Source organism: Pezoporus wallicus, unplaced genomic scaffold (assembly GCF_028554395.1).
Source record: "Pezoporus wallicus isolate ANWC-B61680 ecotype Strahan unplaced genomic scaffold, APGP_CSIRO_Pwel_v1 contig_4485, whole genome shotgun sequence".
Classification (NCBI taxonomy): domain Eukaryota; kingdom Metazoa; phylum Chordata; class Aves; order Psittaciformes; family Psittacidae; genus Pezoporus; species Pezoporus wallicus.
Genome location: NW_026641983.1, coordinates 182,903 through 208,403, shown reverse-complemented (window position 1 = coordinate 208,403; position 25,501 = coordinate 182,903). Strand labels below are relative to the sequence as shown.

Below are 25,501 nucleotides of genomic sequence, written 5' to 3'. Positions count from 1 at the left end.
GAAACTGTTATTGTAATAAGAAATGGGTCAATTTAACTTCCATGTGCTGGGGAGTGATACACAGATCAAAACTAACAATCAGTAAGGAAACTTACAGTGCTCTCTTGGAATGCTTTAGATCTAGACACGATTCAACTGCTTATGGAAACTTCTCAAGTAATTTTTATTACTGATAATGAGTTTTTTATGTTCCAAAGATAGGCTCTGAGACACTGAGTTAACCCCTCATTTTTTACTGAAGACTCAAAAGAGAGAGTAGGGAATATAATTCACTGAACAAAGTCAGACTTCATGCAATGAAATATTTTTCTCTTAGAAAATCTTAACTATAGCCAATTTACAGTTCAAATGGACTCTTCCCTTTGTACCTTTTTATGAAGGTGTGATCATAGACATTTTTATTGGACGTCCTGCAACAAAGAGCTTCTGTATTCTTGCCTGCCCTTCTAACAATCTCTTTATATTTGGTCAGAGTAAAATCAAGAGGCTCCAGACTTCACTACCTAAATAATAAAATACCATCTAAACAGAGCATTGAAAAGGCAAAATAAACCAAGATTTTATGCTGCCTCATTTAATTCCAAGGCTTAAATTCAATTACTAGTATAAATAATTCCATAAAATTAATTACAGAAGAAAGCTTTGCAAAGTCAAAACCAATTTAGGAAGTGCAATGCTGAAATGCACAATTTAGTAACATTGTTAATGTGAATAATACATTTAACGTGAAATGATTTGGAGGAAAAACTGGGTTAGAGAGTGATCTCTGGAATGGCCATCGAGTATTTGCTGGCAGGTACCTGTGAGTAGGAAATCAAAATCTAACTCTTAATACCATTTCTGTAAGCTATGTGTTTGTTAGCAGTGTTCAAAAAGCATTGGGGAATGGAGAGCTTAGAGTTTGGTTGTTTTTTCTCTGAAAAAAAGAAAGGAAGGAAGGAAGGGAGGGAGGGAGGACAGAAGATGGAAGGAAGGAAGATGGAAGGAAGGAAGGGAGGGAGGGAGGGTGGATGGAAGATGGAAGGAAGGAAGATGGAAGGAAGGGAGGGAGGGAGGAAGAGGGAGGAAGACGGAAAGAAGGAAGGAAGGACGGAAAGAAGGAAGGAAGATGGAAGGGAGGGAAGAAAAAAAAGTTTTCTGCTCTTGTTGAGCCATCTTAAAAGCAAATACTGGCCACATAATTGCAAACTTAAACCTATGTTTTAGAAGCCAGCAAAGAAATCACAGTAAAGTGACCTGCTTAGAATTCTTGCCTAAGCAGTGCAAAGTAGGTCAATTCAACAGTGTACCATTTAGAAGTGAGCATCTCTCTTTATCTGCTTTTGTCTTTCTTTAACTAAATTCCTCAAAACTATTTGTCCATTACTACTTTATTCTACCACTGGCTGCTTTTTATAGCAAAATTTATCTATAGTGAGCTTATGGCAAAGTATGGGAAAGGAAAGATCCATATTAACAATTTAGTCACAACCCGCCTTGTTATGTTGCTGCAGCCTGTGAACTATCAGACTGTGTGAACACACCCTGTGAAGCTGCTCATCAAGGTAACCATAAGACCAAGAAGATGCCAAAGATGATTGTCTAAGTTAAGTCCTTCAAGCAAAAATGACAGCTGCTTTGCCAAGAACCACAAGAAAAGGAGAATATTTAAGCTGGTAGCCAGACAGAAACCACTTACTTAGCTACCTTAACCAGTATTAGTATTAATGCCTGCTTTGCCAAAGACACGGTTCAAAAGATATTTAAACAATCCACACAGTTTTCTCCTTATGACTGTTTTCAACATTTAGAAAACGCTACAGTATACTGATTTGCCATCTTGTAACCCTCTGTGGAATTCATTGCAAATAAACAGGTAAATACAACAAAAAAAGGGGAGAAACAGTAGGTGCAATAATAATAGGTAATCAGTAAATACCACATGAGAGACAGGAAACAACATCCCTTTTTTTTAGTAACATAATGAATGAATGAATGAATGAAACAACCACCAATAAAACAAGCTGACCAATATGAGATGAAAAATAATGTTTTCTTCCCATATTAAAAAGGAGACAGATTCACCCCACATAACTTTCATCTTTCAAAAATGCATTACCCAGTTTAAGCTAATCTTATTCCCTGATAGCACTTGTCACATTCCCATTGACTACAGAAGGAGCCTAAGCAACTAATTAGAAGTAGATATTTAAAGATATCTATAAACTGCATATATAAATTTTATGTATAGAACCCATAAAATTAAAAATTTCTGTAGTTTAGTCCATTTGCAGCAGGTTATACAGCCAATAACTTGGTGAAATGCAAAAAAGGTCTGGGTTGCCTCTCCAGGCTCATGTTAGCCGTGCTTTCCGTGAGGCTGCTGGAGCTGACATAGCATTAGGCATGGTCACCTTCTGTCTTAATTTTTATTTATCTTAGTATTTAGACAACTTCAGATAACTTGTGCTGGTGCTACAAAGCACAACATGCACCACTGTCAAGTTTTGCAAATACTGGAGAAATGTAGCACAGTCTACTTTCTGTACTCCATAAGAAAAACTGAATAGAAGCTGGGTCAGGGTCAGCCTTTAAATAAGAACTCTTTAATTTGATCGCTTAGGAGCTTAAACACTGCAAATAATAGCTAGAAAATCAATACGAGTAGATCCTGTGATGTCATGAGACTCTTTAAATAAGGATGGTTTTGCATATATACAACAAAAGGTGAATGATTATTTGGAACACAATTTTGCTTTTGTTTTCAAACAAAAGATTTTGTGATGTGAAAAATACGGTCATGTATTAAACTGAAAGAATAATTGCAGTACTGAGACCATTCTTTTCTAAGAGTGTTAATGAAAAATCTGTTACATTTTCTAGTACTGGAGATTAGGTTGGCAGGAAATCACCCAACTACTGGCAGTCATCACATTCTAAAAATGTGTAGGTACATGTACAACAACTGCTTTGCCAATCTTCAAACAATCTGTTGTCTTTATCAGTAATTGTGTTGGTTTTTTTTTTCCCTAATAGTGCTTAGCTGATTCCATCACATACAATCAGCAAGAGAAACAGAAAAAGACATTGCTTATTGCTCCACTCTACTATTTAAGAGAAGGATGACAACTCAACTGACCTTAATGGCAGTTATATAAAATAACTGTGGATAAACTGCATCAGGTTTACCCTTCATTCACATCAAGCTGCAGAAACTTCCACTAGCTTTGCAGCAAAATACAAGCTAAGCAACCAGATGAAAGTAATTTTTGCAGGGAATACATGGTTTTAAAGTTTCAGGTGAAAGTAGAAACATAAAGCTACTGCAGTACTGCTCTTGACTTGAAAGCAATATGGAGATATAAAGGAACCTCAGTAGGCTTCCAAGATTGGGATACTCCTTATCCAACTGTGACCTGTAGAGAAACAGTCCTTCAAAATACCCAGCTTGGTAAAATACTACCAATACCCATGTACGGTTGTAAAGTTAGGACTTATTCTAACTTTATTGAAAAACAATTTATGCCAAAAAAGATTGTTGAGGAAGAAGAAAGTTCCAGCTATTTGGAAACACCAAAATGAGATTCCTTAGCTCCAACTAATCTTGCAGAAGATGGCAGTTAGGGAAAAAGCATCAGAGAAAATACCTGCTGAAGCACCAGGCAAACGACCAATGGGCAAAGGCATTAACATAGATGGTGTTTTTGTCTTTATTTGGCAATGAGACACAGTGGAAAATCAATATGATGACAGATCAAATTGATGTGCAGTGATCCCGCAGTAATAGGGAAACATTTTAAAACACCAAAACTTAACTAAATGCAAAGAGAGAAAAGGGAGCTTAAGCTGCTGTCCACATTTCATAATTTGTAACTGCAGAAGATTAGTAGTTGAGTAGGATTGGATTTTGAGGCAAATGTGAATTCTTTTGAATGACAGCCTTAGCTAGGAAAATGAGCTACAGAATAGCGATAACTTATTTACAAGAGCAGTCACCAAGCCGTTCCTTAACACTTTCTTTAATGTCAAATAACTGAAGAAATAGGGAGGGGGGAACTGGCTGGAATTACAGTCCTGAACTGTGCTCACAAGGAACAGAAGCACTCCCAAACTGGCAAAGCAAACTGCTCACTTGTTCAGCAAGATCCTGGGGAAAACCTGTGAACTGGTTCAAGGTAGCAAATGAAGCTCACCAGCAAATAACAGTAATGACAGAAAAGGACTGCCTTGAAGGGAAGTGAATTTTAGGCTTATATTTCTTTTCTCACTAATTAACTGGAAATACTATATCTTACCTAATTTATGCGAAGTTTATATATAATTATGTGAAGCAAAGCATTACCTTTTTTTTTTTTTTTTTTTTAAATTTTCCTTCCTATCTCCCTCAAATTTGTAATTTTATTCAGATCATTTCACAGAAGTATCTTCAGAAAAAAGGGAGGCCCTAAAGAAAGTCATCAGGTGTAGACAGGGTTACTGGAACTGATTACTTGCCTTAGATTTGATACCAAACGTGAACAGTTATGTTGTTCTGTATCACAAAGATGCACAGATTTCAACTGAGACAAGTACAGAGACACTAACCAAACAGGTTAATTAAGTTAATGGAAGCTCCTGTAGTATAATTTAGGCCAGGCAACTGAGATAGCTTCTGCAGCATCATCACTAAGGAGCGGCAAGAGTGCTCTTGAGCAAGCATGTGGGGGAATTCAGGCCTGGATTATACCTGGCTGGAGAAATTAAGCTCATTAACTTCTCCACATCACCAAAATATTTTCTTCCATTTCTAATGATGGTGTTTGGTGTAAAGGAGTAGTGCTGTGTGGGGAAACTGGAGTTCATAAGTGATTAAATTCTAGATCACAACAGATTCTCAACAACTGCAGCACCAATAAGCTCAGTATACTTCTTGAACCCCCAAAATGCCACATAACACTTCATATTCCTGCCTCTGGAGCAAAATTATGGATGTACCACTCCAGAACTCTTTAAAACAAAGAGCACACTTGTTAATGGATGCATTTTAAAATACAATGAAGATTCAGAATTTTCCTTTTTGAGAGAAAACCAAATAAAAAAAACCCAGCTCATGACAGAGAATTTATCTCTAGGGTTCATCCAAAAGTGCTGTGAGCTGCCCAAAAGTATCAAGAAGCATTTATGCATGATGGAAACATCACCTGTCAGCAACCTTTACTACAGCAGGCACTCTGCAATGCATGTCAGCCCACAAGCTTTTAAGGAAAGAAACAGTTGATAGCAATGGCATTTGGGCAAAGATCCCCCAAAATAACCGTAAGAACAGACCTGTTCAAGTCATCCACATACCACATATTACAACAATAAATTTTAAAGGCATCAGTAGACTTCTACCCTGTATTGGATCTCCAGTGAAAAATGTAAAAGATGAGCCAAATAAGGCATGTGAACTGAAACTTCAAAAGACATGGAAAACTAATACTGTGAAGCATCATACTGGTAGGCCAGCTACTTTAGCAAAATCCAGAAACCTATGTCTTACTTGGGATACTGTGGAATTGCTATTGGGATAATTCCTTGTAAAATATAATTGCTGAGAGAGAAGGGCAAACAGATAAGTTTGCTTTCACATGCTTTTTATTACAAATGTGTTTTGACTAAACTCTATGAAAGCAGCATGATGATAACATTGCAGTCAGTATGTTAAAAGATTACAATGCAATAATCTGCATTTTAAGGAAAAAAACAGAGAACTAACAGCAAAGAGAACAAAAATGAATGAACAAATTTAAACAACAAGCATATCTTTCTTACAGAATTGCTACCTAGACTTGAAGTATGTGAGCCCATCTCTACTCACAGACTGAATTCAGAGTAACCAACCTATAGCAGAAGGATCAACTTAAGTGCTGAAAACACTAGTGTTTTTAATGCCTCCTGTTTTGTTTTGTTTTTATTTCAAACAACAAATGTTATGATAGTCCTCTGGAGAAATATTAAATATAATGACATTCAGGAAAGGGTAAACTAGTCATATTCCTGTGAAGTTACTGAACTCACACCATAGCCATATGACAAATGAACTAAAAGAGAAATTTTTCTTCACAGCTTTCTTTTGACCAGATACAAGCAAGTACGCCTGCCACTTCAAGGACTTGCAGAGACTGTGCAAGTGGACAGATTAGACTGGCGGGTTCAGAGGGGTTCAAACATAGCAAGATTTGGAACAGAATGGAAAATTTTACAATATAAGAATCAAGTCTTCAGTCCCTTGCCATCTTTTGCTAAGTGAAAATTGACTGTCACCCACAGGAGGAATAACACTGCAACAGGACATCCCTGTGGAGTGTCTGCACATCCTTTGTTTCCTGGTATCACTGATGGGGTAAATCACAGAATCATAGAATTGTTAAAGTTGGAAAGGACCTTAAGATAATCTAGTTTCACCCCCTCTGCCATAGGCAGGGATGTCTCACCTTATACTAAACATTATACAACTGCCTCTCTTCTATGTGGAGAAACATTTTCATCTGCTTCTCCACCGTAAAACACAGCAATAAAATTTTCCTCTTCTCCTTATTAACTGTTCTTTTAACAAGGTGCTTTAAAAATATTCAGCAAATCCCAGGATCTTCAGTTATTCAAAAGTTAAATAGACAAGCCAATTGCTTCTTCCATTCTGTACGTGTGTAAACTTAGAGAAAAGATAGTAATGGTATTGCTAAATTGCTTAGCAACTGTAGGTAGAAAGCTGATATGTCATAATTTATATGTGAAAAGATTACAGGTTGTTAGTAGCCACATCTAGTGCTATTGAGGCTTCCCACTGAGAACTGTACTGCAAACTGGCAGCTGACTCAAAACACTGCTATTTTCAACAGTTAAAAAACTGTAAATGTGTCAGCGACTGGTCAAACAGGCTTTGATACTGACGACTTATTGCGATCTTTCACACTAGTGTCCTACTGACTTATATAAATCACTCCCAGGCTGAAAACAAGCCCTCTGCACAGCTTTGTAATGAATTCATGTGCTGAATCAGTCTTGCTAGCTTCAGAGAGGTGTTGGAAGGTGATTTTGACCAGTCTCAAGTAGACGAAGACAATTTCTATGAGCCAGATTTGCTAATATGCACCAAGAAGAAGTAAATATGCTTTTCTAGGGCTCCTTGGGAGGTCATAAGGGATAAAAAAACATGAACACCTCAACAAAATAGAAAAAGTCAGTGAAACAGATCTGCAACTACTATTTGTGCTCATTAACAAAGGAAAATTCATGGCTGCTGGGTTTGGTTTAACCATAAGGTTTGGTTAGTGGCGGTGAAGGTTTCCTTGGGCAAGGGTTTCTGCAACTGTGGTACCAAAGACACAAAGACCTGTGTGAGCTTTTATAGATTTATCTTCTATGTACGGCAGAATAAGGATGGTTATACTCAGAAACTGAAGAGTATGAATATAATCTTAAAACCAGTCAACCATTTCTATACCTGAAATGCAAAGAAGATAAACATTTGGGCAAATGTATGTGAAACGTTACCTGCAACCACTGTGACTGGTCATTGTGGCCAGAGGTCCAGGCATTAACTTTGCCTTGCTTGTCCAGCCGTGCTTTCCTGGGCTCCCAAGTGAACATGTCCATGTTGAGTGTACGGAAAACACTGGAAGCGCTAATTTGGTAGTCCTGTATATGTCCTGATTTCATCCCCAGCGGTTCAGAGCAACCTGGAAGAGCAAAATAATATTTGTGACACTACCTACCTATCTCTGCAAGTGGTATAGTTTTTCGGTTATGGAAAAGAAAACTAGCAATTCTTGAAAAAGGCTTTAATCAAGACTATTGTTGGAGGAACTTGCAAAAAAACAAATGAAAAATAGCTAATTCAAGGCACTTTATTTCGACAGTAGCTTGGGAGAATCAAAAACAAGATAGAGAATTCAACGTATTTCATCCTGGCATAAATGTATGAAGGCAAACAAACAGATAAGATGACTTTTGTCTCTTCTTGTCTGGGCTTTATTTTCCTGTCCAGCAGCTTGCTATCATTTCCCCTATTCAGTTTTATTTTTTCATGCTTTTATGCCATGTCACATCAACTATCTGTTTGCCTACTGAGGAAACATTTTTTCTTAAAGCCATTGCTGAAGTACAGTGTTAACAAGCACTAAGCTCTTCTATACTTTTCAATTGCTTGACATCTAGCCAAAAATTTAGAAAGCCCCAGCACCCACTAAGGGAGTGGAAGACTACAGAAAGGCAACTGTAAAGGAGGGAGAATAGTAGGAGATAATTGCTTAGAAGAAATAGAGTTAATGGCTTATTTGCTTAAATCACATAGATGTCCCAAGTGACTGAGTTACTTTGATTGCAGCATGTTGGGCATCCGGGGCAGGGGCGGGGAGGAAGGAATAGTAAGTGGCTCTATGCTCCTCTGCTTCGCTATTGTACACGGGGAAACGAGAAGGTTTTTGGACCCAGAAGAGGGAAGAAGCAAGCTGTCAACAGGAGAGACACCCTTTGATAGCAGGACTATAACAACAGTGCTGGAAGGCAAGGAAGGCAGATGAGCTGCATAGTTTTAATATTAAAAAAGATAGGAAAATTAAAGTCAAGCCAAGTGGCTGAGAGCCAGAGGGCTGCTAAGAGGTTAAGAAAGGTGGATGTAGAGCTAGGTGGAGTAATGTTTGGTTATTGAGGAAAAGGTAAAAGACGGAGATGAGAATATAAAAAGAAGCTGTTTTTTCATTTCCTTCCTGTCCCAGCTGTCAAAAACCTGTATACGTGCAGCTGTCCCAGAGTTTTCACTTCACAAATTCAGAGATCCTACTCGGTTTAGCAGCTGACATAACTCAGTTAAATTGCCCATAATATTTTGACATATTCTAACTAACTGAGTGAGGTGTGCTCAGGACCTAACATACCTGGTTTTGCAGAGAGTGCGTCATTACTGTGAATACACACAACCTTGACTTCATGTATCATTAGGAAGACAGAGGCTTTCCACCTGATACTCATATGCAGAGCTGGTTCCTATCAGTCATTTGCTGAGTAACCTGCTGTGTTTCTTAAAGCACACAGATAAGTCATGAAGGTTTTCCTGTTGCGACCATGACCTACTCTGCTGGTGCCTCTTGACAAACTAGGAGCATTGTGTGACCATTTAAAACACCTTCAAAGTTTTCACTCTGTTTTTCACTTTATTTGAGCTAGGCATCAAAGATGGTTCCCCATTTCATAAAACTTCATTTCCTCCACAGTATGTTTATCAGATTTAAAGACGTGAGGTTTTTTTTACTTTCTTTACTATTATTAGCAAAACCCTTTTGGTCAGATTCTACTTTCTGTTTATTTCTGTAGGTTTAATGCACACGATTAAGTAGACTTATGTATTCAAATCAAGAAGGTGAGACTAGGCTCTTTGTGGGGAGTCTGACAGTGAGAGCATGTGTATTATTAGAGAAGATAATATGGTCTTTAATGTAGTAAGTACTGCATTTAAAATTTGAAATACTGATGTGTTTCATACTAAATTGAAAAATAAGAAAAACCACCAGAATTCACTTTTGAAAAATTATTGTCTCAGAACTGATTCTCAGTGCACAAATGAAAATTGCACAGCCTTGTCTGTAGAAAGAACTACCTAGTTCAACAAGAGAACAATTTTCCCAAGAGTATGAGGGAACACTTGATAGCACAAATGTGGAAGACTCATCTGTTGCTTTAAAAATGGACTTATTGTTCAATTCTGAAGTATTAATTCAGGATCACGAGGCCTGTCAGCAGGAATGTTTCATCTGAGGAACCTGAAGCAGGTTTCTGACACAAAAACATGGGTTGTCAAAACTGTTTTTCAGTGCTGGTTCAATCCATCAAAAATAATTCTATCTTTTCTGAGTATTATTATTGATTTATGAAACAACAGATGTCTCTGCAAGTGTGTCTGTGTATGCATGCATGCATTAATGGGATTTTACACTTGCTTTCCTTCTCCCCTGCCCCAAAGGGAAAAGGAAGACAGTTGTTAAAGGTAACAGGAGAAAGTAAGAAGAACAATGAGAATCAGAAGAGAGGAAAATGGTGGCCAAGCAATGTGTTTGTGCTGTGTCTCAGAGAGCAACAGCAGACCCAGTTGCTTCCCAGCTCCTACAGCACCCTGCTGCAATGACATAAAGTAATGACAACTTACTTTGATAGGCGAGCTGTTACCTATACAGCAAAGGATAGAAACATCAAACTAGTACAAAACTTTGTGTCTGTAGCTAGTCATCCCTCACAAAAGCGTGTCTATAATAATGCTTCTGACTCCACAGGACATCTCTTCACTGCACTGTATCTTCTTTAAATTTGCTTTGTAATGTCCCTGCAAAGGGATTCAATCTCCCTTTCCATTTTTACAACCTATTAAAGTTAGTGAGAACTGATGTGGACATACAGCTATGGTCAGTGGAGCATCTTAGGTCAAAATATTTGAGATACTTTCAAATATCTCTGATAAATGATATCTGGCACTTCTGCATGTTTTAACCTGTCTAGGTATAGTTAATCCTTATTTGGTCTAGCTCAATGAAACATGAACAGTGAAACAATGAGGATGAGAGTGGATTAGCCTGAAAGAATCGACGTGAAGGCTATTCTTTGTTCACTCTTCTGAGAGCACAATATTTTACTCTTGCGTCTCCTTTCAAGAAAACTCAAACCCTCAATAGAAATATTAAATATCCAAAACCACAAAAAGATCTCCATGCAAAAGTCTACATGCATCTTGTCTGGCGCCAGGATTTGTGCAGTATTGGCAAAAGCAGCACAGGTAAATTATTTGAGGGGAAAGGTGATTTTGTTTTGGCTAATACTGTGTTATTTTTCTTCCATGAAAATTCAGAGATTTCATTTCTTTTTCTGTTAATGAACACTGGATTTCTTTCCAGATTAGATAGTGCTAAGAAGGACAAGGTAAGGGGAATCTAGTATGAAATGCAGATGTTACTAGTCCCTTTGTGTGTGAGTTTGTGTGAATAGTAGCTAAAGGTACTGTTAGGATCGAAAAATAGTAACTTGCCAAAAAGAGGAAAATTACATGCTCAGAAGACGTTGATTTTCAAATGGATGGTTAAGACCTGGGGACCAGCATTCCTCTGCAAGGCTTGATAAACTCAGAATATCAAGGATTTGCTGAATTGCTGCACAGCCACCAATATATGGGAGAATCAACAATGTATGGCATAGACTTGAATGCAGAAAGGCAGAGCCTCCTCTGTGTAGCTGTTTCATTGCATGAGTGAACTGCATGAGTAAGTGACTATGTTGTGCGAACAGTCATCTGTCTTCAGATACAGCAGCTTGATGTTACTAGTAATACCAGCATAATGAATAAAGGCATTCTAATAAACAGTAGCTGTGATCTGCTTCTTCCCCCACATCAATGTCTTATGAAGGGAAGGGAGTTTACAACACAGATGTGCAAAACACAAGGCAGGAACAAAAGTCCATGAAAATTAATGCCTAACTCACCAATGTCAAACTTCACAAACACTGATCATGGTTTTTGGTAATATCTGACCATGGGTCCTGGTAAGTAAACCTATTCATAAGCCTCGAGCAGATTATATTGAACATCTTGCTGAAGTCTGCCCTAAGAAATAATTACTTTTTAATCATCTGGTGCTGTGAGGCAGTCTCCCTCCCTTCAATACTGAGGTTTTTTTCCTAGCACCAGGACTTTTTAGAAAAGTCAGGCATCTCAAAGTATTTTTCTGTCTAAGACAGATCACCTGGAATTAGAGTGAATTAGTCTGTTATGTATAACTGTACTCTTACGAAATTGTTCTGCTGAGGCTTGGCTGCCTGCAGTTCAAAGAAACAATGACCTTGAAACTGTTAGGAGACCACTGAAATGTATTGACTTCAGTAGCTTTCACAGTTCCTTGAGCAAAACAATTCCTGGTCATTCTGGCAAGGACTTACTCTAAATTGTAGTTCTAGAAATGGAAGATATAAAAAAAAAATCTAATAGACTAAAGCAGCTAGACAGAGTTTTCCATTTACTTTCAAACCTATCTATATTGGAAAAGGGCTACAGTGAGATTAATGCATTAACTTTTCATTTCTGAATCTGGTTTTGATGCCACTAGAGGACTGAAAATTATTTAACTCCAGCTGCTCTGATATATCATTCCTGAACTGGATGACTATTGTTTGTACGGTAAGCAGGCAGCCACATAAAAATCATTCTTAAATGAATTCAGTGGAGCACTCCCATTGGTAAAGGGCTGATCTCTTGAAAAAGATAAAAAATTTACATGCTCTGCTGAATTTGTAAGGGAACATGGTTCTTGCAGAGAGTGGCTAGAGGTCAGGCTTTATATCTATGAGCTATAACTTCTGCTACTACAAACCTTAAGAGGGTTTGTATTGATTCCACTTGTTCATTTACTTTTTGCCATGAGATGCTTCTGCTAGAAACCCACAAAACAAATCTAAACTGAAATCTTGGCTAAAGTAGCATAGCAAAAAAACACCTTACTGCACTCTGAGTGGTCCTCAAGGGCAGTGAAAGAACCCTTGTACCTCCAAGGATGTCACACAGCGTCTCGGCGGGCTTACACCACAAACAGAAGGAATTACATCAACTTTGATGCCTCCTTCTGCCGTGCCTCTGCTGTACAGCACTGCACACACAGCTTTGGCTCTCAGAAACTCTTTCCAGTGCTTAGTTTAGCCTGTCCTTAGTGTAAATGCAAATCAGAGAATCTTTGTCTCTTAGTTTGCTTAGTATAGAACGTTACGGTCCTGATTGCTCTCTACAACTGAAAAGAGGCTGAAGCCAGAAGGTGGCTGGTCTCTTCTCCCAAGAACAAGTGAGAGGACAAGAGGAAAAGGCCTTAAGCTGTGCCAGGGGAGGTTTAGACTGGAGATAAGGGACAATTTCTTCCCCAAAGGGTGGTCAGGCATTGGAACAGTCTGCCAGAGGGCAGCAGTGGAGTCACCATCTCTGGAAGTATTCACATACCACATACATGAAGCCGTCAGAGACACGGGATAATGGTTGGACTTAATGATCTTAAAGGTCTTTTCCAACCTAGTCGATTCTAATTCTATAATAGCTGTTGATACTAAAACTGCTATAAATGTCCTTTTCCAGGTTGCTGGAAAAGTGGAGGCTAATGCATGCAGAAAGATTTACTAAGTGTTATTAGGTTGCTACTATATTACCTTACTGCTGTTACTGCCCTTCTGCATGCAGCTACTGCACTTCCATCACTTAGGTGTGCTGCTGCTTAAATAATTCCCATAAGAAGAGATAAGCAACTGGCTAAGTTGCTAGAAATAAAACTTCATTTCACCAAGAATACCAGGTTGCTCCAAGCCCCATCCAACCTGGCCTTGAGCACTGCTAGGGATGGGGTAGCCACAGCTTCTCTGGGCAACCTGTGCCAGGGCCTCACCACCCTCACAGGGAAGAACTTCTGCCTAAGAGTTCATCTCAGTCTCCCCTCTGTGAGGTTAAAGTCATTCCCCCTTGTCCTGTCCCTACAGGCCCTTGTCCAAAGCCCCTCTCCAGGTTTCTTGTAGCCCCTTTAGGCACTGGCAGCTGCTGTAAGGTCTCCCCAAAGCCTTCTCTTCTCCAGGCTGAAAAAGTCCAGCTCTCTCAGCCTGTATTCCCATGGCAGGGGTTGAACTGGATGATCTTTAAGGCCCCTTCCAACCCAAACTATTCTGAGATTCTATGATTCTGTGAATAAAATGCACATGGTTTAGACTTCAGTGCTGTTGGTGGTTGACTGCTGAGGGGCAGTGGTTGCAGAACACCCACCTGACAGCTCACAGCCCAGAAGTTCCATTCTCAATGTGCAGTGCCTTCTGCACACCTGAGGATACAGCCGTATGTACTGTGACTTGATAGGAGGGGTGAAGGAGTTGGCATATGGGGTGTTGTTGTCCACATTGCCATGGAACACCTATGACAAAACAATATATACATAAAACTGGAGGTTCAGTTCATTTCCGTATCTCAGAAATACCAGGGTTGTTCTTCTGCATGTTCCCCTGCAAGTTTTTCCCAGAGTCAGCTTTATCATTTCTAGTGCCCAACATGCAAGTGTATAAGCAATACATGCTGACATCAGTTTGCATTAGCACGTGCTTGCCACGTGCTCCGAAACGGGACCTCTATCTTGTCACCCCTAGAAACTGAAGCTACTAATGCAACTAAATTATGTATTCTTTTCTAATTAGTGTATTAAATAATCCCAATTCAATTTAGCCTGCAATTATTTGCACTGATTCACATTTATTTTTCTCCCTCTGATTCAAGAACCTGATCCAACTCCCACTGAAGCACATTGCAACCCTCCCACTGATAGCATGGGGAGCTGAATGAAACCTATAAGCATTCTTCTGTTCACTCCTCACTAACCAGATATGCCTGTAACTTTGTTTTCTTCTTTCATTAAATACCTTTTCATACAGCATTTCAATTTTCTAATAGAGTTACTATGTTTAATGCTGCAAAGGCCTTAGCTCTATCCTAAGTTACACAGTAAAGGGATTTTTGCTGCTTTGTATGCACAACTCCATAAAAAAATAAGTGGTAACTACAAACTGCAAGTGCATGCTTCCCACTGAATAATACTGTTTGCGCCGTACAGAAATTAGCATTGATGAATGAGTTCTGTGATTCTAAGGGTTAACACTAACATTCCAATGTAATAAAAATAAATTGAAAATGGAAGAATGAATAATTGCTGGTAAACTAATTAAAACGAAAATCAGTTAAATGTAATAAACAGGATTATTCTAGCCTTGGGACGTAGTATTTATACAACCATCAATTAAAGTGCAAGAAATTCTTAGCAGACAGAATGCGCAAATTTATTGATTGTTTTTTTTTTTCAGACAAAAATAATAACAAGGCAACCTATATCACAGTGTCAGGCAATTATGCTCATCTTCTAGAGATACCTCTTAAGGCAACCAAAACACAGCACATTTTCACATAAAAATGCCTTAATCTTACCATATCGTCATTTGTGCCTTTTACTTTGTACATTGCCCACGACTTCCCATCATTACTGTATGCAATTTTGTAAGATTTTACATATTCTGGACTTCCTATCCTCTTGGCACCTTGAGTTATAACTCCAGTGACTCGCATCTTCTTCTGCAGGTTTATCTGAAATAACAGTACAATGTTATCATTAACCACTTGAGGGTCACAATTCTGATTCTTGATTCTTTGATTCCTTTATTTTATTTATTTAACAGAAAGAAAAAAATGTAGCTGTAGCACTTAATTTACTATCTTTTTACTTGCAATAATTCTTTTTGTCTTTCATACATTTAACGTACCTATGCACATAAATAAATGAAAAAAATCCCTGAACCAAAAGCCTGTACTATGCTTATGTCTCCACATGTACATGTACACACACACACACATCTATATTACTAATATATAGAATATTACTGGTGTATTACTGGGAAATAGCATATTACTGGTATATGGGATTACTGCTGTATATTTCCTTCCTAAAAAGGAAATGCAACAGTGTGATGACAATGTAAATAATGCATTAAAATACATTAGCACTTGCCTCCTTCAAATGAAACTTGCCTCCGCTCTCCAGTTAGTGGCTCTGACCCACTGCAATCCCCATTATTCAGGACAACAGTCCCAGTACAGGAGTATGGGGAGTAAGAGACACATCAGGTCTCTGCTGTCTAAATACTTAAATCTCTTTATTCTTTATGGTGTAGTCTCAAGATTTTCTTTCACTTGATAATGTAATCTAGCCTCTATTAAGTGTTTCAATATCTTCCTGTGTACACATGGGAAAGTGGAAGAAAGAATTTTACTGTTCTTTTGAGAGAGTCTAGCTATTTCTCTGCTACTTATCTGAAATATTTGGGCTTATGATATTTTTCCTCTTGAGGCAAAAGAAATTTCAGTATAGTTTTACCACAGTTCTCCCTGTAAGAAATGGATAAACACTCATACATCTTTAACATAACAAAGGGTATTTTAGAGTTTTGGACCCATTAAGAGAGCAGAAGCTGACTACAAAAACTCAATTTTTTTTTTTTTTTTACATGATCTTTCTCAAATATTCCAGGAAAACTCAAGAAAATTTGCAATTGCAATGGTGAAAAGGGACTCACATCAGGAATTTGCATAGGTACATATTAGAAGAAATTCAGGCCTTTTCACAGTCTTGGGAAACCTTTTCCCCCATCCCGGAGAAAAAAAAAACCACAACATATTATATTTGTAAGATAACAGCTCCAGAGACTACTATCAGCCCCCTAACTACATTTAAAAATGTAGTTAACATAGAATAAGCAGTTAGACATAAAGATTTCTAGAAGTTTGTTATGCAGGTTCCAGTCTCTAAAAAGAATTCAAGAATTTTAATAAACAGGCAAGTAAAACAATTTTTCCTATACTTATGAAATGGTTACTAAAGAAGTGAATGCCATCTCTGAACCAAATTAGAAACCATACCCAAACAGAAACCAGCCATTGATTATTTGCCTTTTGCACATACTGACTAATTGTATCTTCACATTTCACTGTTTGGGAAAAGGCAGATATAATGCAATACCAGATAAAATTTCTTGGATCCAGTTATGTATGCACCTAATATTCTTCCAGTTTCATTCCCAAATTTTCTTTTATCCAGATAATAACCTTAGCAAGTTTTTTTTGGATCAGAGTTTATGTGAGGGTTTTTATGTTTGTTGGCTTTTTTTTCTGTGTTTCCTTTTTATTATATTCCCACACTGGGTGTTTCCCATGTCCAGGCCCCCATCTCTTAACGCACAACAAATCAATCACTGCACTTCAAGAAGTAAAAGAATGACAAAAGACCCACCCAAAATTAATCTCTCAATGAGAGTAAAATATTTAATACGGATACTGTTTAAACAGTGTTCTGTGAGTTTCAGGAGGTAAGAACCCTGCCTTTTTTCCTGCTATGTACCATCCTGCTCTATAGGCTTATCTGGACATCTGTGCAATTCCATTTACTTCTCTGTTTTAATAGACAGAATCTTTCCTTTTAGAGGTTTTCCTGATCAGTATCCATACTCTGAGTTGCAAACTGAGCTTTGGCTTTAAGCACTACTGAGCCTGATGTAACACAGAAAATAGAGGACACTGTGTTTTGAAATTAGGTCTACATACTCTGTCAATGTTTCCAGGCAAATCCTAATGAAGGGGAGGAAAAACCCTGCACTTTTCAAATCCCTGCAGCTTCCTTATGTACAAAATATGGCTAACATCATGCCTGTGGTAGCTTCTTTCAGTGCATATGGAAATAATTGGCACTTTATGTCTGAGCTCTTTTATGTGTTCTAAAATTTTCAAGTCAGAGCTTATCAAATCTCAAAATATTACAACTGTGCAATGACTATAACAACACAGGTGCCGAAACCTGCTTTCTTAATGTACTTCAGTAGGAAGCAAAGTTCCCCATGTGAAATGTGAACTAGCTCTGTTAGCACTAAAAGCACTTTCAAAGGTATTTTTCTGCAGCAATTGTAAAGAAAAACAGCTATGGAAGCTCTTCTTTGTGGATTCAGACATAGGACATAATGTTCAGACTAAATTCTAATTATATTGGTGACTATGTTTTAAAACAAAGAGGTGAAAGTCACCAGGATAAGAGCAGGAGTTTAACACATCTTTTAACTGAAGGTGAAAGCGTATTCAGTTATAAAGGACCCCTTACCATTACCTAGAATAACTGGGAAAAATCAAAGATAATAGAAGATCAATAGTATTTTGAGGGATTTACCTCTGTAATTTAAATACTAATGCATGATAAAGAACTTGTAAGAAGAGATACTTGCATATAAATTTGAGGAAATTACTCACAAAAAAAAAAAAAAAAAAAGGTAATAACAGACCAATCAGTTCTACCAGCCCTATTTAAATTTAAGATTATTTTGAGAGTAACAGATTCAGAACTGATGCTCAGTCACTGTCCACAGAGCTGCATTCCACCCCCAGCTCAGAGAGGGTTCCTGGGTCCAGCAGCTTCCACAAGACTTAATTCACACAACATCTATCAGGGATTCAGCTGTGAAGCAGATCCAAAGATGCCTTTGTTGTTCATCCTCATGGCACAAGGCATTATGAAACTCAGGTAAGGTGTCCTTTAACACCTACCAGTAATGGAATTTGCCTCAAAGAGGTTTTGCATTTCAGTGAGGAAGCTTTCTGGGGCGGGAATAAATTACATACATTGGAGCAGTCAGGTAAAACTGCATGTAAAGGAAAGCCAGTAGTCTGACATCAACTCTTTTAAACATGATTTCTACAAGAAATAGATTATGTCTACAAAATACAGTGGATGATGCAAAGTCATCATGCTGATAGGCCAGGTTGGACAGGGCTTGGAGCAACTTGGTGTGGCAGAAAGTGTCCCTATCCATTGCAGGGTATTGGAACCGGTTCAGCTTTAAGGTCCCTTCCAACCCAAACTAGCCTGCACTTCTATGATGCTATGATAGTGTGAACAGCTCAGCTAGAGCACAGGCATGGCAGTCAACTCAATAGACAGAGCCAGGGGATTAGGTACAATACCTCTTGAAATCTGAATTCATGTACCACCAGTCACTTGGTGCCTTCTATACTATATCATATAGCCAAAACCACCTAAAAAGTAAATCGCTTGAGGTATACTTCCTCTAGTGTGATATATGTCCAAGAACTAGGGAATAAAATCAACCCTGTCAGTTTAAAAAGTTACCAGCAGTCCTTGAAATTTATTTTAACCTTGTTCCTTTCAACCATCACTATCATCCTGACTCCATGATTAGAACACTTCTATCATCCCAAGCAAGGTCATGTCCTCTTTCAAAAGGAGGGGAAGAAGTAACCAGTATGCCATGTTTCCTGCTTTCAGCACTGATTCTGTACGAGTTATCATCTATGAAACAATTTTCACTGGTGTGCTAATGTTTTTCACTGCAATGACTCACACAAATCTATTTTACGATCCTAAATCATTCAGTTGTCTACACTGACAAAGATGTAGCCAGTCAAGATTTTACTGGAAATTGAAAAAACCCATATCAGAAAGGAAAAAAAAAAAAAAGAAAACTGAGTATTTTCCCAAGAGAAAATGGTAATATGAACAAGGTAATTTTATGAGTTTCTATATATTGTACAGTGCATCATTTTCAAAGACAATTCGGAACTAGTCCAGAACCATATACATGGTGTTTTTGCAGCTGCACTTCTAGGTGTGAGTACATGTAGGACCATAACGCTGGAGGGAAGCGCTTCAAACTTGTTTTCCATATGCAGTCCAAAGGGTTCAACAAAACAAACTTACCAGCATGCTTAACAGCTGCTATAACTCCAGAAAAAGACTAAATGCACAATCAGAGTATGTCAAAGTAACAGAATAGCAGAGACTGGGGACAGCACCAGTGCGAGAAGTTCATATTCCTCTTCAATTTGTGATCAAATATTAGTTTATTCAGTATGTAGGAGCTAGGTACTTGACAAAACAGATAAAAGAATCAGATGCATCTGTCTCATCTACATTATTACCTTCAGGAGAGGAGAAGGCAGATCAGAAGATGGAGTGACTTGAAGAAGACACTGTATATGATGATCCTGCCCAGAATACATAACCATAATCCCATCATTTGTTATTGCCCTATTAGCCATAACACTACCAACATTTCATACACAACAGATTTGTCTGAAACATACGTTAAGAGCAAGCTTCCAGGAAATGCTCGGATTAAAGCCTTTATGAAACACTGGGTCCTGGAGACGATAAATGAAGTTTTATATGAGCCTTCATTAAAAACAGAAATGTAGTTTATGGAGAACTATGGTGTTTACCTGTTTCAGTTCTGAGATACAATAGCATTGCTAGAAATTATTTCCCATATATTCTAGCATATATATATATTTTTCCCATATATTCTAGTGTATATATATTTTTACTAACAGTCACTATTACTCATATAAAAATAGGGTTGAATAAGAGATCAAGGTTATACTGACATTCAAAAATTTATTACAGCAACCCTTCTCTGCTGATTTTATAAGGTTTTAAAAGACTGAAATTTGAATTTTTCTATCTTTTTCTTTTTCACATCATAGTTCTAATAGATCTAGATTGGGTGCTTATGATGAAAAATAGCGACACTTGCCATTGGAAATGTTTGTAATGAAGTCAGGAAAAGAGTAACCTTACACAGTTCCCTCAATACTGGGAAATTCAGAGAATCTGAAAACTCCCTCCCATGTTTCCTTTTCTGTCTTCAAGCACCAGACGCCCTGAACATGACTGAACACTGCTGTTTCACCTTGATGTCACACCAAGAGCAGAGCAGGACTCAGCATTGATTAGGTGTAGGAAGGTCGGAGCAGGTCAGTTACTATTATCTTTCCTGTTGCACGGTTCTTGTATATCTAGCGTGTCAGTGGCTTTCTGTTACTTTCCTAATCAGCACTGTCAGCAAAGCTTCTTCAGATTTAGTTGAGGGCATTAATGCAGTCAGGATAGTAGCAGTGATATGTGTTTTAACTAGCATTCAGACTAGGTAATGCAGTGATTTATCCATGGCAGCATTCCAGCTCTTGCTGCCGTTCTAGAAGAGGGCTTATTACATGGAGAAAAGCCAGTATGTTTTATCTCATAATTGTAATAGTCTAGGAGAACTAACATGGTCATTTGCTACATGTCACTTTACAAATAATTATTTCCGATAAGATTGTAGCATTATACCTTGCAGACAAACTAATTAAATACTCGGTTATTTCTGATTCCAAGCCCTTTTTTTTTTCTTTTTCACTTACATGGATGCAGATCCATCAAAGTCTTTTCACAACTTTGCTATTAAATCCTCTGCAAACATCCTCCCAGTACTGTTGTTTCCAGAGTACCTTGCCAGTTTAGCATACCTCACGGTAACAACAAATACCTCTCAGGTCTTGCCTATACTAACATCTTAGCCCCAGCCAACCATCTAAAAGCCACTCTTCATCTTCGTATCTTCAAGAAGATTATTTATACGCTTCAAGTTAGGCATGCTGAATCAGAGACACAAACTGGCCCACTAACTTAATTTGCCTTTCTCTGAAAATATCAGAATATAGGTTAAACCCTACTTGCATAGCAAACATAAATGAGGATACTGTTTGGTCCATGCAATGCTACTATGGAGGAACATATGTTACAAATGGTACAAAAGAAGTGCTCCCTTCATTTGGCTTTTGTTGAGAACTTTCAATGCATGCCTCAGAGAATTTACATAATTAGACAAACTAAAAATTTGCTTAATCTATTTCTTCTTCTTAAGTCATTATTTTAGTCCCAAAGGTACTTGCTATGATTGCCATTAACTGGATGATATGAATTATTCAAATACTGGCATGTGTAGACTGTCATCTCAAGAAGAGGCCCTTAATCAATCTCACATTGTTCAGAGGTTTGTATCCCTGTAAACTTTTAACTAATTTACAAAGTATTCCCCTGTAAACTTTTAACTAATATACAAAGTATTGATTAAATAAGCATTATCTACCTGCAATTTAAGCTTAGCCAAGGAATGCTGCAGTTTTTCATTGCTCTTATTAATTCCTTCATACACTCTGAATTTGTGAACACTTTTCCTGTCTTAAGCATGCTAATGTTTCCCAGAAAGAACTTCTTATGTCTAGAATATTTCTTAAAGTATCAATGCCTAAAGAAAAATGTCAGAGAAAATATCTGTATGTATGTCTATATATAAAATAGCTATGATCAATAGCTTGTAGAGGTTAGAGGATAGGATGCTAGACTCAAGCCACAAAACCAGAAATTCACTTTTTTTTTAATCCTACATGAAAATCCTCTTCTTTAGGGAAAAGAAGCAAATTCAAAAGGTACAAGATTAAAATCATCATGAAAATATACTCAGGGAAAATTCTTAATATGCCCATTGCAAATATCAGAGGAACTTCCTATTGTACCCTTTCCATTTGTTTTTAAAGCACTCTGATAAAACTCTGTTTTTAAAGCACTGTGATGATAAATATGACCACTCACAAGCCCAACAAGACCAACTTGGTAAAATTCCCATTATGACTTCACTGGGCTTTGTCTAGGTCCTGTGTATCTTCTCAGATGAAGAAATGTCAAGGAAGAAGGGGATGTGATAGAAAATTACAAATCTGTTGCCCAGATGAAGAAATTGTCTTTATTATTTTTAAATATTAAAGCTGAACCTATAATTAAGCCCATCCATTGAAAGATGGGAGCAAAAGTAAAATCTACAATAGTAGGGAACATGCAGAAGATCAGACTTCTCTGACACTGTGAGATCCCTACTGGAGTTTTTCCGACCATTGCACATTCTCAGCTTAACACACTGGGAAACTAAACCTAATGAGTTCCTCCACCAGAACAAACCCAGTGAGAATGGTGCTAACAAACAGTAATAATCCATGCTGACAGCACTCCTTTACCACAGTTCACTACCCTTTTTATGCAGCTTATCTACAGAACTTGTAGTTATTACTGCTGTAAAGGAAGAGGAAGATTCTAATGAGTGGTTCTACTATACATGGTTGACATGGGCTCTGCAATGGGCAGACTTCCTTTCCTATGTAATCCTGGCTACATCAGCACTGGGAGATGCTGCATATCCCACTGTCAAACAAGGTCTGGATCTTTTGCAAAGAGTACATGAGGAACAAGTGACGCAACAGATCTGTGCTTGCAGACTCCTGGTGAGTAACTACTCCTCATGCTAACACAGCCAGTAACTCACAAAGCAGTATTTCAACTTTCATAACACATATCATAAAATAGACATCTTTACTCTCTTTCTTCCTTGGTCAAGACAGTCCTAGTCATCATACACCTATTTAAAACTTTCTTTTCCAGTGAACCTGCCACCCATAGATGGCTTTATGCTGACCATACCATTCTGCTGCTTTTCCATGTATCTGCAAATACATCGACTAGTTAATGCAGAGCCTTTTTAGCTGTCAGTTTATAAAGGACCCAAGGCACACTGAAATTCCAGCTCTAACTAGGACTTCTGACTGGTGATGCTGCTCATACCTCAGGCAACTGTTAGACCGTCTATATTGTTACAAACTTCGCGTAAGAAAGACAAACCAAGAAAATAGGAGTATTTGAAAACAATCCTTCCCACATATTGCCATCTTTGAGAATAATCTGTCAGTTGCTATGAGACTGGTTGTGCAGGGAGAGAGGCCAGGGTTTTAGATGGACACAAGTGAAATAAAGAGGTAGCTTATTAAGCATATGGGAGACAGATGGCTTTGTGACTGCTGAAAAGACTGTGCTATTCAAATGGTTTCTTTACTCTCCGTTGCTATGACAGCAAAAAATGATTTGGCTCAAATGATTAATCTTTCCTGAACCTTAAGAAGTTACCTGAATGTTGGCTGAACTGAGTAGGAAAATAGGGGAAATTAGAGACCACTTCTCTCCAACCCCCAAGGTTATATTATAACACTGAGGAGACCTTTGGGTAAAATGCAGCTGCTGCTCCCAGGATGGGATGTGGTTGGCACACATAGAATATACCCAGTGATAGTTTTCCAGGCAATCCTGGAACGTTGGCGCATGCTAAGAAAAACTGACGGGAGGGTGGAACAGACTCTCTTGCACTGATTTGCAGGAGTGGGAACCTGAAGGCACCAGGTCCTGATAAAACTCACAGCAGTTGCCAAATAAGGAAACTAGATTTGTATTTGCAAAAGCAAAGCCAGACGATTTTATACACATCAGTAACAAAGTGCGTATGACTACAGCCACTCCAGCTCCATAGGCACAGAGTTAAAAGTTGAAACCTATGTTACTATGAAAAGTCTGGAGAGATCCAAGGGCCTCCTACAGTGTCAGCATGACAACACTGCGTACTTTCAATGATAATGACGTAACCTTATGGAAATTAACTGACCACTCCATACACGGTGGGAGGGTTACAAGGAGTTACTAACCTGAATTATATTCTATAAATATGTGAAATTAGGAAAGGGAAAGTGGGGAAGACTCCATCATAACTTCTGGGATCAGCCCGTGGGCTGAAACTGTCTTCTTCCCCATAAGGACACCTACCGGGTAAGAACTTTATCTTATGAATACTAAACAACTAACTCATGCCAGCTGTTACTCGTGATGGAATCAGCCACTTCCCTCAGGACTCTGGGATAGATCTCATCAGGTCCCACATACTTATGTACGTTCAGGTTCCTGAAATGGTCACGAACATGATCTTCACTTACAGTGGGAGGGACTTTGCTCCTCCAGTTCCCGCTTTACAGTTCACCCACTTGAGAGGTATGTGGAGAGACCCTGCCAGTGAAGACTGAGCCAAAAAAGTCTTCAGGTGCCTCAGTCTTGTCCTTGTCTGTTGTTACCTGTTTACCAGTCTTGCACCTTGCACGTTGGGGGTGGGGGGGAAGCACACTTACTTTGGTCCTCCTCTTTGACATAGCTGTAGAAGCCCTTCTTGTTATTCTTTGCATCCCTTTTCCAGTTCAGCTCCAGCTCCACCTTGGCCTTCCTGACACCGCCTCTGCACAACTGGGCTGTGTTCTTACACTCTTCCCAGTATACACCTGTCCCCGCTTCTACTGCCTGTGCGTTTCCTTCTTGCCCTTTAGTTTGACCAGCAGGTCTTGATTTCTTAAACCTGGGGACTGATAGCTCTGTAGAAAGTGTCCTTACAGAACTGCCAGCTGTTTTGCTCCCTTGTCCATGACAGAGGGTTCCCAGGGGGTCCTACTAATTCCTGAAAGAGCTGAAAGTTGGCTTTCCTAAAATTCAGGGTCCTGACTGTACTCTTTGCTTGTCTCACCTCCCTCAAGACTGCAGACTCCACAAGTGCATGATCACTGCAGCCCAGGCTGCCTCCAATCTCGGTATCACGATCAGTATATTTCTCATTATCTCTTCTAATTAAGACTCAATACACAAAGTTGATGAATAAACACAAGAAGTCACCTTTCAGTGAGACAGTCATTTTAACTATGTTTGCACTTTTATTCAAAATACTTTTTCCTCCTACAGAAAAAGGCAGTAAATTAGACTTAAAATGTTAAAAACTGCTTGGTATTTGTCGTGGTTTAAACCCTAGCCAGACAGCTTGTTCACTCACTCCCAGTTAGTGGTGCTGGGCTGAGAGCAATCGAGGCCATCCTCCCCATGCCCACCCCACTCCCTCCACCCCCACCCCCCCCCCCCCCCCGGGCTCTCCCCTTCCCCGCTCCCGGAGGAACTGGGAGGAGGATGGAAAGAGTGCAACTCCTACGGGTTGAGACAAGAACAGTCCAGCAACCAATGTACAACACAAATTACCACCGCTACTACCAATTACAACAATGATAAGAGAAAATAACAAAGGAAGAGAATATGATACCAACGGCCAAGAAACGAGTCCCACCTGGAAGCCCCTGTCCTTCCGGGTAACTCCCAGTTACCCCCCACCCCGGGCATGACGTGCTGTGGTATGGAATACCTCCCTGGCTAGCCCCGGTCAGGCGCTCTGTCTCTGCTTCCTCCCG

At 38.7% G+C, this 25,501-nt stretch overlaps 1 protein-coding gene across 1 annotated transcript in view; it reads right to left on the bottom strand.

Moving 5' to 3' along the window:
* Positions 1-25,501, bottom strand: part of EDIL3 (EGF like repeats and discoidin domains 3) — a gene marked incomplete at its 5' end in the record, with an annotated part of 188,367 nt that overhangs the window by 46,033 nt on the left and 116,833 nt on the right. The window contains 3 exons of the mRNA XM_057426408.1: positions 7,495-7,679; positions 13,766-13,910; positions 14,969-15,124. Coding sequence (XP_057282391.1) covers positions 7,495-7,679; positions 13,766-13,910; positions 14,969-15,124 — 486 coding nt within the window. The remainder of the gene's footprint in view (positions 1-7,494; positions 7,680-13,765; positions 13,911-14,968; positions 15,125-25,501) is intronic.